The following is a 13,905-nucleotide window of genomic DNA, read 5'->3' on the forward strand; positions in this document are numbered from 1 at the left end:
CAGCACTGTCTTCTCACAGGACTGGCCTTAAAGAGTGAGGGAGACCTCCAGCAAGTCCATCGAGGACACTAATACGTCGTCGGCCTCGACTTCGTTGCGTTGTGACGGCTGCACCTGGCTCGTGCCCTTCGCTGCTGCCAGTTTGTTGCCCATTTCTTACAGCAATTGACCCTTCAAGCTGAATGAGGAATAAGAAAGTGCATTTATTGTAATGGAGGTTGATGAGCTGTGATCTTATTGAAGCTGAAAATTCCTAAACTGTACAAGTGACCTTGGATCTATTAAATTAATAATAGTAATATATTGAACACTATTTATTAATGATGTACACTCACTACAAACAATATTATGATTTTGTGTGAGACAATATAACAACAGGAATCGCCACTTTCATTTTGAAATTCGTCCGGTCCCTCTGTAAAGTGGCCTATTGGAGCGAGTGTACAGTACATAAAACTGCTCCCTGACTAGTACTGAGAGACTTCATCGACAGTAAACACAGGATTAATGTAAGATGTTTGGTTATAAAATGTTCAATAAAACTTTAGTGTACAGGCAGCTGGACTAGGAGAGAACACTATACCACACTGATTGGTTTAGGTCAGGGGAACAGCAAACATGGTATACAACTTACCTCTTGGTAAACTGTGTTGAGTACCATGCAGCTCACCGAGGATGGTGGCCACGTCTTCCTCTATATGGGTTCCTGCCGCCCATCTTCTCCAGCTGAACTCTTTAATTGTTGGATGTTGTTCATGAGGATACAGGCCTAGGTACAGAATGAAAAAAAAAACAACAACACTGGAATGATGAATTTATGATGATGTGAGAAGGGGGGGAATTTTGTTTGTTATTATTGCACTTCAACAGTTAAGGTCTTTAAGTGCATAACAAGGTGAATAATTATACTATTCCAACAATATTTAATATAATTATGAGGTAAAACAGAGGGTAACGTCTCGGTACAAGATGATGTTTTTACGGAAAAGAATCATCTCTGGCAAAGTTCTCAATACAAGTTAATTGATGTTTTCCTTAAGGAGGACAATGAAAAGTTCATCAGCATAAAATTAAGATCAAGTTAAGATTAGATACTGCAGCTTATTTCACCTGATGATTAAATACCCTAACACAGTGTAGTATCTTACATGAGAAGCCACATGATGACTCAGATGGTTTATTGTTGTGGTGCCTAACACAGGCCTAAACACATTCTAACTTTGGTAAGAAGTAACATAATATATAATGTATATATATAATGGCAGCATATAAACATATATAACAACTAGCTGAGTGGGGCAGGGTTAGGAATCATCAATGTTTTATGGCCATTTTTCCATGCTTGTGTGGGTTTACCATGGGTGCTGGATGACAGCTGGTTAATAATAAACTGGGTGATCTCATCTTCACTTGATTGTACAATTTTTAGTGTGTATTATATAGGACAGAGTAAAATGAATGACAGTATTATCTGGTCGGTCGTAAAGTTACCAAATTATTAGAATAACGTAAAAAAAATGGCCACAACGCCTAATTGAGGAAAATGTATATATACAGAGTTCAAATGATAACTGATAAACATGCAAATGGATAGACTGATACACAGACTATAAAATATATCCAAGTCCTCCTAACACTGACCTTTTTCTCATCACCGACATAATTAGTAAATTCTTTCTTGCCAATATCAGCATAGGCTAAGAGCACCTTGACTATTGTCTTGGCAAATATCTTGATGAATCTTTTTCTGATCTCAGGGTCTGGACACTGGAGCTTAGAGACAACACCGAGTCAGCCGAGTGAAGACGTCTACCACGGAGTTGGAGAAGAGGGAACTCTCGGAGCCGACCGGGAACTGACGGAAGAAAGAAGGTACAGGTACTGTAATTTGAGAATTTTTTACATTATACAGTCATGCGCTGGTTAACTTCCGACCGAACAACGTCCGATCGCATATACGTCCGTGGCCCCCCCCCTCCCCCCCAAAAAAAAATCCGTGAAAAATCCGTGACGCCTGCTGGACCACCACTCCACGACCCCCTGACGGAGACACGATGATCCTCCCCATACTGGTCAGATATTATGTGTTAAAGGAATGTGCTTCCTTCCTTAGGCTTTTTTTAAGCATTTGCCTCCAGGTGTAATGTTAACCTACATCAATTGAGGATAAAATCTTTCACTTACAAATTGACAATAACACATTTGCTGTAATCAGAGATATCTAGTTGCCTCAACAATTGCAACCCCAGTTGCAATTGGGGTTGCAATTTCAAATTCTGTGGCATCACTAAGAATAACAAAGTCTCTGGTGCACTCTAAGATTAAGAGAGAAAACGGAGGACTCAGGCGTCCTGATGTGAGAGAAAACAGACTCGTATGATGGGGGACCAAATAGCCATGTTTGTGTGTGTTTATGATATTTACCACAACATTATATATATATATTTAGTGGGTCTAAATGGTGGTAAAATGGGAAACTTGGGGTTGGGTCTTGGGTGCCTGGAACCAATTAGAATAAATCCCATAGGTTCTGTACTTTCGTTATCGGCGGGGTCCCAATTAGGCGCGATAACCAAGGGATGACTGTACTGTACTGTATATACTTGTGACACTTGCCAGTTGCTTCTGGTTTTATGATACAGGGGTACCAAGTGACAGCACTAGGATCCCGCTTCCTCTATCAAGGAATAAACAATTGAAATTTAAATTGAAAAAAAAAACATTCAAATAATGTGACGTAGCGAACCTAAATGACCCTAGAGCGGGCACAGTCACGTATGCATCGCGTATTCTTATAGATTGTGCTGCCAGGCGTACGTTATCTAGAGAATTTAGTCAATATTGTACAATAACAATGGACCTAAGTGCAAACCTGTATTGTACATGTACTAAATGATTACGGTACTAAAATTGTTATGTCTATTGCAAATATAGCTTGTTAATACAGGTATTCAAATAAATTACTATCTTACAAGAATCCAAGCTATGTAAGTTATATTCACCCAGGTCGTTTGGGTGGCAAATTATGAGAAGAGCTTAGTCACTCTTAACTAATGATAAATAAACACCCAGGCCTTCAGCGCCAACTGTCAAATCTTATCGCAAATAAATAAAGACACTCTGTCACCTCACCTCACGCTCGGCTGGCTACCTCCCTCCCTGTGTTCCCAGACAAAAGATTGGTGATTTCTTTATGTTTATAATATCTCAGACTAAAGTTAGGATAATATAATTTGCATTGCTGAAATCCTTGCAAGACAGAGAATAATTTAAATATAAGTGTCATATATTTTGCTGAAGATATAAAAAATGTAGTGCATTAGTGTACAATACTGTAGTACATTTTATAAAAAGTTTTTCAACCGTATTCTTGGGTAGATTTACATAAATTTCTTCATTTATTTTCATCCATTTACATGCACACACCATACTAAGAGAAATATAAAAGAAATAAATGACCTTAGTGCAAAGCTGGAGTGCACATGTACTAATTTGATTACGGTACTAAAATTGTTATGTCTAGTGCGAATTACAACATGTTTATATTCAAATAAATCAGTATCTTACAAGAATCCCAGTGTAGTGATGGGTTGTCAGACCACAGCTTACATCTCAGAAACAGTCCAGACTTGACCCGGCATTAGGAGGGTCAAGTGTAGGGTAACTCTCGCGGCTGACCAAGGGTTATAAATCAACCAGGCTCCCCTCCCATTTCACACGGCCCCAACAAACATGTAAGAAGGCACCTGCCGACTCTCTTCCAATATACACAATAACCTACATCGCAGAAGAAGTCCAGACCTGACCTCACATTAGCCAGGTCAAATGTAACCCTCGAGCCTGAGTCAAGGGGCCACAAATCAACCAGGGCCTCTCATGTCACACGGCCCCACCTGAAGATTTCTCCAGAATATACAACTTATAGTCTCTGAAAAGGTCTAGACCTGACCCTACATTAGCGAGGGCAAATGTAAGGAGACCCTTCGCCGCCCCCCCGCCGATCCAGGACGCCTCTACCTCCTAGTCCTGAAGTGTCCTCTGCCCAGAGAGAGAGAGAGAGGGTGTGTCTTGTAACCAAGAAGGGCCAGCTACCATGTCCCGAGTCCCTTCGTGCCCCCTCCCTCAGGGAGGCGGCGAGAGTGAGACAGAGACACACAGGGATCGGAGGTCCACCACAGCCCAGTCCCGCTCAGGAGGTCATGCAGACTTCCTCCCGACTTCCTCTGTCCCAGCTAAGCAGTCGCCCTCCCGACACCAGTGTTCCAGCTAAGCAGTCTCCCTGCTAGGCCTTCCCCAGGTCACGTGAGTGTTTGTCAGAGCTTTCCATGGGATGAGTTACCTACGTGGGAAGTGTATTCATTTCATGTTCGTGTCCGAGAATCAGTGTCTAGTAACGTAATATGATGTCCTAGTAACGTAAATATAATGTCCTAGTAACTTCAATAGAAGGTGTTATTAATGTGTCCATGTCATGTTCGTAATTAATAAAGAGTTGTAACGAAGCGGTGTTTGAGAAGTCGCCCTTAAGACGTAATAAATGTGTATTGACGTATAAGATACGATAAGTGTAAGTTCAGTTCAAATAACTATCACGGCCACGCTACCTAAAGTCTTTCTCTCTTTTACTCTCTTACTAAATATTCTTTCTATATATATATATATATATATATATATATATATATATATATATATATATATATATATATATATATATATATATATATATATAAATATTCTTCATGCAAGATCTGTTTTGTTATAGGTGACAGCGAACTATACATTAACCCACGCCCTCCTCGTCTCATTCCAATGGTGGCAGCGCACTTAACGTAAAACTCACGCCTCTTCCCTTTAGTGTTCAGTACAGTGATAGTTAGAATCTTTTGAAGTAATCTCGTAACTATCTTGACGAAGCAGGCAGTACAAGGGTGGTTGCATTCGTAACATTATATTGGTGAAAGCGGTGTCTCATTATATTGGTGGCAGCGTACTATAACGTTAACTCACGCCCTCCTTGTCTGTGAGGGAACTACTACACCACGTGAGGTCCCTCCTAACACCATCTGGGAGGGAGTTACTACACTACGTTTTTGCTGTTCAACACCTACAATAATCTGTATGTTCACTGTATGTTCCTTTACCTTTCTCTAATGAAGGCTTTTGTTAAACCACCAATGTATGTAATAAGTCATTTATGTCCAATGTATATTTTCAGCCTTCGGGCTGCAGAACTTTTTCAATAAACCGTCAATTATTATTATTATTATTATTATACCAGCAATGTTACTTATATTCTCCTAGGTCATATCACTGGCATTTTAAAATGAGAGAAGCTTAGTAGGACTGTGAAATAAACACACAGAGACCTTCGGCTCAAACTTATCACCTCAACCCACCACATCCCCCCAACCCCTCACTGACTGGCTGGCTCCCTCCCTCCCTCCCCCCCAGCCAGGGTTTTAGGCTTACAGTTTTTATCTTATATAATATCTCAGACTAAAGTTAGGAGATTATAATTTGCATTGCTGGAATCCTTGCAAGACAGCCAATAATTTGAATATAAACGTCATATATTTTGCTCAAAAGATAAAAATTGTTGTACATTAGTGTACAGTACTGTAGTACATTTTATAAAAAAGTTTTTCAACTGTATTTTTGGGTAGATTTACATAGATTTCTTCATTTATTTTCATCCATTTACATGCACACACCATACTAAAAGAAACGTAATAGAAATAAATGACCTTAGTGCAAAGCTGGAGTGCACATGTACTAATTTGATTACGGTACTAAAATTGTTTTGTCTAGTGCAAATTATAGCATGCTTATATTCAAATTAATCAGTATGTTACAAGAATCCCAGCAATGTTAATTATATTCACCTAGGTCATTTCACTGGCTTTTTATAAGAGAGAAGCTTAGTCACTTAAGAACTGATAAATATACACACGTTAGACCTGGGCCTGTGCCAACTGTCAAATGTACTACCTCCCCTACCCCCACGCCCCCTCCCCCCCCTCTCTCTCCCCCATCTGACCGGCGTTGCTGGAATCCTTGTAAAACAGTGAATAATTTTAATATAAACGTCATGTATTTTGCACATGAGATAAAAATTAATCACCTGTATCACATTACAGTAGTGATTTAAGAGTAAAAGTGTATATGTACGTATATAGTATTCCACATACACGTAAGTATAAATACAGTCAACCCTCGATAATTCGGACTAATGGGGGGGGGTGTCCGTTTTAGCTGATTGTCCGAATTAACCGATTTAGGTTAGGTTAGGTTAGGAAATATAGTACCGTATATACACTGTACGCTGAACATGATACACAGTAACAAAAATACAGGAAATACTGTACTGTAAACATCATATAACTAGCTATATAAAACATTACAATATGTTAATTTCATTTACCTTTGGTAGATGACAGATAAGCTTGATGTGGTGGAGGAGGGGGGTAGAGGTGATAACGTGTTATTCGGAGTCAGTAGAGTTATGATGCTCCACTGGTCCTTGTCCCCCACTCGTAGAAGGCTGAGGTGACTGAGGATGGCCTGAGTCAGCAGCAGGAGGGTCATCAATATCGTCAGCAGACTCAACAGTTGCAGCAGGGTTGGGATGAACTGGCTTGAAGAATGTCTAGTTTCAGTTGTTTATCTTGATGATGCTGCCTCTGGATAATGAGTTCCCTAACGGCTCTAATATGTTGATAGTAATGCTGAATATCATCAGTTTCTGCTGACAAATCAATGTACGAAATGACATTATCAGTGGATTCTCGTATAACAGAGAGTTTGGGTTTGTTGGGTAATGGTTCTTCGTCTTCCTCATCTTCACTATCTCTGCTGTCACCAACGAGAACTTCATCCGCTATTTCTTCTTCCGTTAAGAATTGGTATCCAGGGTCACCCTCTGTGTCTTCTAGCCAGTTTCTGATGTCGTCTTCTGTGACATCATTTTCGCCCGCCCTCTTAAGGATATGATGAAAGTCCCTTGCCTCGAATCCTTCGAAATCATATTCTACCTCCACATTGTACAGAAGTTTTTTCCAAGCATTGACTAGAGTGGTAGTCTTCAGTGTCTTCCATGAAGCTGCTAAGTTGAATATTGCAGACTTGAGGTTGTAGTTCTTGACGTTATTAACAGTTCTTTGTCCTCGTGTGTCTTCCGTAAGATCTTCATCTTCTTCTATAAACGCAAGAACATCGTCCAGATATCTTCGTTGGTATATTCTCTTGCAGGCTACAATTATACCCTGATCCATTGGCTGGATCAGGGAGGTAACATTGGGTGGCAAGAACATGCATCTTATTTTACCATCATTACTGACAAGCATGTCAGCACCTGGGTGAGCAGGTGCGTTGTCCAAAATTAGTAGCGCCTTCGCCTCAGCATATCAAGAAGCGCTCAACACACTGACCCTTTCGACTCTCACTGACCATCACCACGACCTCATCTGCAAATTTGGTAAGAAGCTTCGACACCATCCTCGACACCGGCTCCTACTACCACCTGAGATCCCTAGCCCGAGAATTGCTGTTCGACACCACAACCGCATCCAGCCCATACGTGCACGAACTGATCGCTATAAGAACAGCCCAGTCCCAACCATTGTAAAAATTATCAATAACTTGTAATAAACCAATGTATTCACTCCCAGTAAACACTACTCCTTGCACTGTCACTATGTTGAAATGAACTGTAGTTTGAGCTTTTCCCCATCTAGTTATTATATATCTTATTTGTATCACTTGTGTTACTTGTATATTATTTGTAATTCGAAACCCATTCCCCAAATATGTAACTGTATATTTTCAGCCTTCTGGCTGCCAAGCTCTTTCAATAAACCGTTAATTATTATTATTATTATTAAGTTTGAGGACATCTTGATTTTTCGCACTGCAAGAATGAAATGCGAGAAAAACCAATCACTAAAGATTTGCATGTTGAACCACGATTTCTTGGAGTGGTAATAATGCACTGGTAGATGGTGCATCATGTCTTTCAAAATACGCGGGCGTGCTGACTTCCCCACCACCATTAACTTTAAACGGTGCATACCGTCTGCATTCGCACAAAACAATGCCGAAAATCGTTCCTTACTTACTTTACGACCAGGTGAGGAGGCTTCATTCTTGAAAGCTTGGGTATTCCGGGGTAGGGACCGCCAATACAACCCAGTTTCATCTACATTATAGACTTGGGAAATCAGGAGCCCTTCACTCTTAATTAAGTCATTTAGCCTGTCCCTGAATGGTTCGATGTCCTCGGTGGGTGCGCTACCAGCTTCACCATGCGTAATTTTATTACACTTTCCATGGCGATTTCTAAATCGCCATAACCACCCGTCACTAGCTTCGAAATTCTCGATGCCCATATGACTTGATAGCTTAACAGCAGCAGCTTGTATTTCTACACCACGGACGTCATTACCACAGGATCGTTGCTGCACAAACCACTTCGTCACTGCCTCCTCAAGATTTGTATCTTTTGCCACTCTCATACGCTTCCTTGCACCAACAGATGATGATTTAGAAGTTGCATCAACATTACGTTTCAAAGAAAATGCAATGAGTTTGTCCTTAGCCTTGCGTATGTCCGAAACTGTTTGCTTTTTAACACCATACTCATCACAAACTCTAGACACCGAAGCACCAGCCTCTAACTTCCTTATAAGTTCCAGTTTCTGGTTCACAGAAAGGGTCACATACTTCCTCTTCGGCGTTTTACTCCCCCTTGAAGACATGATGTAAATTACAAGGCTGAAAAATGCCTAATTACTGCAATATCAACGAAAATTGCAGGGCATCACAACACTGATACTCGAATATGGCGCTAGGTCAACAATGACTGGCGTGACTCACGCGTGCACAAGGCCGCCGCATGACCCATCTATTGGACAATCTCAGAACCATAAATTTGATATGGACTCGTCTATAACCCTCCCTCGTTTATAGGTCGACCCTGATTTTTTTACCCAAAAATCGTTAATTTATGATATTCCTTGTTTATAGGTCGACCCAAGTTTTGGAGGGTATTGGAACATGAAAACCTTCAGTAAAAACACTCTACGTCCTATAAACTGAGGCTCGCCGTGCCTGAAACACTGAGTATTTTAACCGAAAACTATTAAAAAAACGAATAACATCTCAAGAACATCGGAAGCTTAGGTAAAGTCTTTTGTTTTCGTCATGTATTTTATCCTATTTTACATTGAAATACATCACGTTTCAGCAAAACTACTATTTATTTCCGAGAATATATTCATTCAGGCACAGTTAAGGTAAAATATACATGTGATGTAACAGTTTTTTAACTGAAAACGATTCGAAAAACACGTACGCTCTAGCCCTGTTCAAGGAGAGGATTGGGAGGAGCTGTTTGGTGCTGCAGACGATGACAAGGAAAATGATTTGGATGGATTTTAATGAAAATATTCAGAAATATGGTATCGTAGTATTTATTCAAGTCAATTAGGATAGAATATTATTGTAATACAACAGTTTTTAACTGAAAACCAATCGAAAAGTGATTACGGTAACATCTTTTGAACGAAAGAACGCGAGTCATTGTTTTCGTCACGATTTCATCCCACTTTCCACTGTAATACGTACGTCATTTCAGCAAAAATATTACATTTCCGTGAATGCTTTACATCACGCACAGTATGAATAGAATACCATTGTAATATAACAGTATTTTAACCAAAAACTATTAAAAAAACGAGTAACTTCTCTTGAACATCGGAAGGTTCGGTAAAATCTTTTGATTTCATCATGTATTTTATCCTATTTTACATTAAAATACATCACGTTTCAGCAAAACTTATATTTATTTCCGAGAATATATTCATTCAGGCACAATTAAGGTAAAATATACATGTGATGTAACAGATTTTTAACTGAAAACGATTCGAAAAACACGTGTAGGCTACCGTCTAGCTGATACTCAACAGCTGGTGGTACATCATGTGTCGTTGTAAACAATAGGAGGTTGAAGTAGATTACCGGGTATTATATTAAGTGTGAAATATCGAAAAGGTTTTTATTACCGGTATTTTTTGTAGATCAATGAGAACTGTGATACCGTATGTGATATGATAAGTTAGCCTGTGCTAAGAACTTCAACATAGACTACTGAAATCACGTTGTAAGGTAATTTAGCCTATTGTAAGTTGGTGAGCTTCATTTGCTGAAGGAACTGGACAACTTTTCATTACTAATTGGTACATATTTTACATTTCCATTGTTTACTGGCAGTAAATGGTAAATATTTTTCATGTCTGAAGCTAAAAGTTGCATCCCCCCCCCACACTAGTGGTGGTGATGTTGCATTTAACCAAAAAGACGCTGGTGTTTTATCCCAGCAGTGGGTGGACCAGCATATTAGCTTAAGGTCTGCGTAGGTATTATGCCTTATAAAAAAAAAAAAAAAAAAGTTCAGATTTTGTCCGAATTATCCAAAATCCGGATTAAAGGGGTCCGAATTAATGAGGGTCGACTGTACAAAGTTTCTGTGATGATCGGACAACGTCCATTTCCTAACGTCATGTTTCCAAGAACATATCTAGGACGTTAACCGGCGCATGACTGTACTTAAAAACATGAAGAATCTATTTTTTATTCTTCATTTACAGTTAACAATTTTATACTTTATTTATTTTAGCATCAGGTTGGAAAATGAAACCAAATCAGAATCTCATCTCTATCTTGGGATCACCGAACAAGTCTACAAGCTTTTTCCTTCACGCAGTTCACTATAATAATATTTTTATAATTATCAACATAAATAAATTACATACTCAGAATAAATAGAAAGTCTCACATATGTATTTTAAGAAGAATATTTATATATTATTTTCTAAAAGTAACAAAGAAATTACATATTCAATAAACACAGAAATAACAACAAAACCTGTTGACCAGATAACACGTGTTGTGGCTGACCTCGTCCTTCTTGTCTCTCTGGAAGGCACCGTTGAGGTACTCGTTCGGCCGCTGCATCACAAACGTCTGTAAGGAACGAAGACATAAGTGTTGGTCTATTATTCAGGGAAACTAATACAGTAAATTCTCCATATAACAGATTTTATTTATATATATTTTGTAAGATGGAAGTTTCACATGTAATAGACCCTGGGTATAAGGGATTTCGTTTCTATAAACAGTACAGCTCCTCCCCGACTTACGACCTACCCGACCTATGTCCACCGGCATTTACGACCTGCTCAGTCCGTAACGACCATCCGCCATACGACTGCCCCAGTCGGTACCAAAATTTTTTTCAAATGACGCGCGGGTTTCCTATACCAAAACGTTTCTGTCCCATAAGAGAGCATGGCTGGCTTGGGTCACATGTGGTGTAGAGGATGTGTTGTAGTGGATGTGGTGTAGAGGATGTGTTGTAGAGGATGTGTTATAGAGGATATGTTGTAGTGGATGTGTTGTAGTGTATGTGGTGTAGAGGATGTGTTGTAGAGGATGTGTTGTAGTGGATGTGGTGTAGTGGATGTGGTGTAGAGGATGTGTTGTAGTGGATGTGGTGTAGAGGATGTGTTGTAGAGGATGTGGTGTAGTGGATGTGTTGTGGTGTATGTGATGTAGAGGGATGTGTTGTAAGGGGATGTGTTGCCAGTGGATGTGGTGTGGGGATGTGTTGTGGTGGATGTGGTGTAGAGGATGTGTTGTAGAGGATTTGTTTGTAGTGGATGTGGTGTGGGGATGTGTTTGTGGTGGATGTGGTGTGGGGATGTGTTGTAGAGGGATGTGTTGTAGAGGGATGTGTTGTAGTGGATGTGGTGTATTGGATGTGGTGTAGAGGATGTGTTGTAGAGGGATGGTGTAGAGGATGTGTTGTAGAGATGTTTTAGTGGATGTGGTGTAGGGAGTGTGTTGTAGTGTATGTGTGGGATGTGTTGTAGAGGATGTGTTGTAGTGGATGTGTTGTAGAGGATGTGGTGTAGAGGATGTGTTGTAGAGGATGTGTTGTAGTGGATGTGGTGTAGAGGATGTGGTGTAGAGGATGTGTTGTAGTGGATGTGTTGTAGTGGATGTGTTGTAGAGGATGTGTTGTAGAGGATGTGTTGTAGAGGATGTGTTGTAGAGGATGTGTTGTAGAGGATGTGTTGTAGAGGATGTGTTGTAGTGGATGTGGTGTAGAGGATGTGGTGTAGAGGATGTGTTGTAGTGGATGTGTTGTAGAGGATGTGGTGTAGTGGGTTTAGGTATGTGGTGTAGAGGATGTGTTGTAGTGTGAGGTAGAGGATGTGTTGTAGTGGATGTGGTGAGGATGTGTTGTAGTGGATGTGGAGAGGATGTGGTAGAGGATGTCTAGAGTGGATGTGTTGAGAGGATGTGTTGTAGTGGATGTGGTGTAGAGGATGGTAAGGATGGGAGGATGTGTTGTAGTGGATGTGTTGTAGTGATGTGGTGTAGAGGATTTGTTGTAGTGGATGTATTGTAGTGTATGTGGTGTAGAGGATTTGTTGTAGAGGATGTGTTGTAGTGGATGGTAGTGGATGTGGTGTAGAGGATGTGTTGTAGTGATGGTAGAGGATGTATTGTAGTGGATGTGGTTGAATTGTGGGCAGAGGATGTGTTGTAGAGTGATGTTGTAGAGGATGTGTTGTAGTGGATGTGGTGTAGAGGATGTCAGAGGATACAGTGTAGAAAGATGTGGTGGGATGTGGTGTAGAGGATGTGTTGTAGAGATGTGGTGTAGAGGATGTGTTGTCGGATGTCCAGTGGATGTTGTAGAGGATGTGTTATAGAGGATGTGGTGTAGAGAATGTGTTGTAGAGGATCTTTGTCGTGGATGTGGTGTAGAGGATGTTGTAGTGGATGTGTTGTAGAGGATGTGGTGTAGAGGATGCGGTGTAGAGGATGTTGTAGTGGATGTTGTAGTGGATGTGTTGTGGATGTGTTAAAGGATGTGGTGTAGAGGATGTTTTGTAGTGGATGGTGTAGAGGATGGTGTAGAGGATGTTATAGAGGATGTATTGTAGTGATGTGGTGTGTAGAGGATGTGTTGTAGAGATGTGTTGTAGAGAGTGTTGTAGTGGATGTGTAGAGGATGTGTGTAGTGATGTGTTGAGGATGTGTTGTACTGGATGTGTTGTAGAATGGAGAGATGTGTTGTAGTGGATGTGTTGTAGTGAATGTCGCGTAGAGGATGTGTTGTAGTGGATGGTGTAGAGGATGTGTTGTAGAGGATGTGTTGTAGTGGATATGTTCTAGTGTATGTGGTGTAGAGGATGTGCAGTGGATGGTGTAGAGGATTTGTTGTAGTGGATGTTGTGGTGGATGTGGTGTAGAGGATGGTGCAGAGGATGTGCAGAGGATGTGGTGTGAGGATGTGTTGTAGAGGATGTGTTGTAGTGGATGGTGTGTAGAGGATGTGTTGTAGAGGATGTTGTAGAGGATGTGTTGTAGTGGATGTCGTAGAGGATGTGGTGTAGAGGATGTGTTGTAGTGGATGTTGTAGTGGATGTGTTGTATTGATGTGTTAGAGGATGTGGTGTAGAGGATGTGTTGTAGGATGTTTTAGTGATGTGGAGAGGATGGTGTAGAAGATGTTGTAGTGGATGTGTTGTAGAGGATTTGTGTAGAGGATGCGATGTAGAGGATGTGTTAGTGGATGTGTTGCAGTGGATGTGTTGTAGAGGATGTGTTGTAGAGGATATAGTGTAGAGAATGTGGTGTAGTGGATGGTGTAGAGGATGTTGTAGTGGATGTGGTGTAGATGTATTGTAGTGATGTGGTGTAGGGTTGGTGTAGAGGATGTGTTGTAGAGGATGTGTTGTAGAGGATGTGTTGTAGTGGATGGGTGTAGAGGATGTGGTGTAGAGGATGTGTTGTAGAGGATGGTGTAGAGGATGGTGTAGATGATGTGTTGTAGTG

At 40.5% G+C, this 13,905-nt stretch overlaps 1 protein-coding gene across 1 annotated transcript; it reads right to left on the reverse strand.

Moving 5' to 3' along the window:
* Positions 1-13: 13 nt before the first annotated feature.
* LOC121853452 (tigger transposable element-derived protein 7-like) lies at positions 14-11,223 on the reverse strand. Its single transcript, XM_042347595.1, has 6 exons — positions 11,203-11,223; positions 10,954-11,019; positions 8,115-8,594; positions 6,636-7,274; positions 1,642-1,767; positions 14-178 (listed from the first exon to the last, which is right to left on the reverse strand). Exons 1-6 carry the CDS (start codon positions 11,221-11,223, stop codon positions 14-16), a joined length of 1,497 nt encoding a protein of 498 aa, XP_042203529.1.
* Between the last annotated feature and the right edge of the window lie 2,682 nt (positions 11,224-13,905).

Source organism: Homarus americanus, unplaced genomic scaffold (assembly GCF_018991925.1).
Source record: "Homarus americanus isolate GMGI-L3 unplaced genomic scaffold, GMGI_Hamer_2.0 scaffold4896, whole genome shotgun sequence".
NCBI lineage: Eukaryota > Metazoa > Arthropoda > Malacostraca > Decapoda > Nephropidae > Homarus > Homarus americanus.

Excerpts from the sequence above, each read along its gene's own strand:
- LOC121853452 (XM_042347595.1), bottom strand. The coding sequence starts at position 11,223 with ATGCCGGTGGACATAGGTCGG. Across the intron at positions 8,595-10,953 it reads AGAGAGACAAGAAGGACGAG|GCTAAGGACAAACTCATTGC; the intron begins GTCAGCCACAAC and ends GACATACGCAAG. Across the intron at positions 1,768-6,635 it reads TGAAACTAGACATTCTTCAA|TGTCCAGACCCTGAGATCAG; the intron begins GCCAGTTCATCC and ends TCTAAGCTCCAG.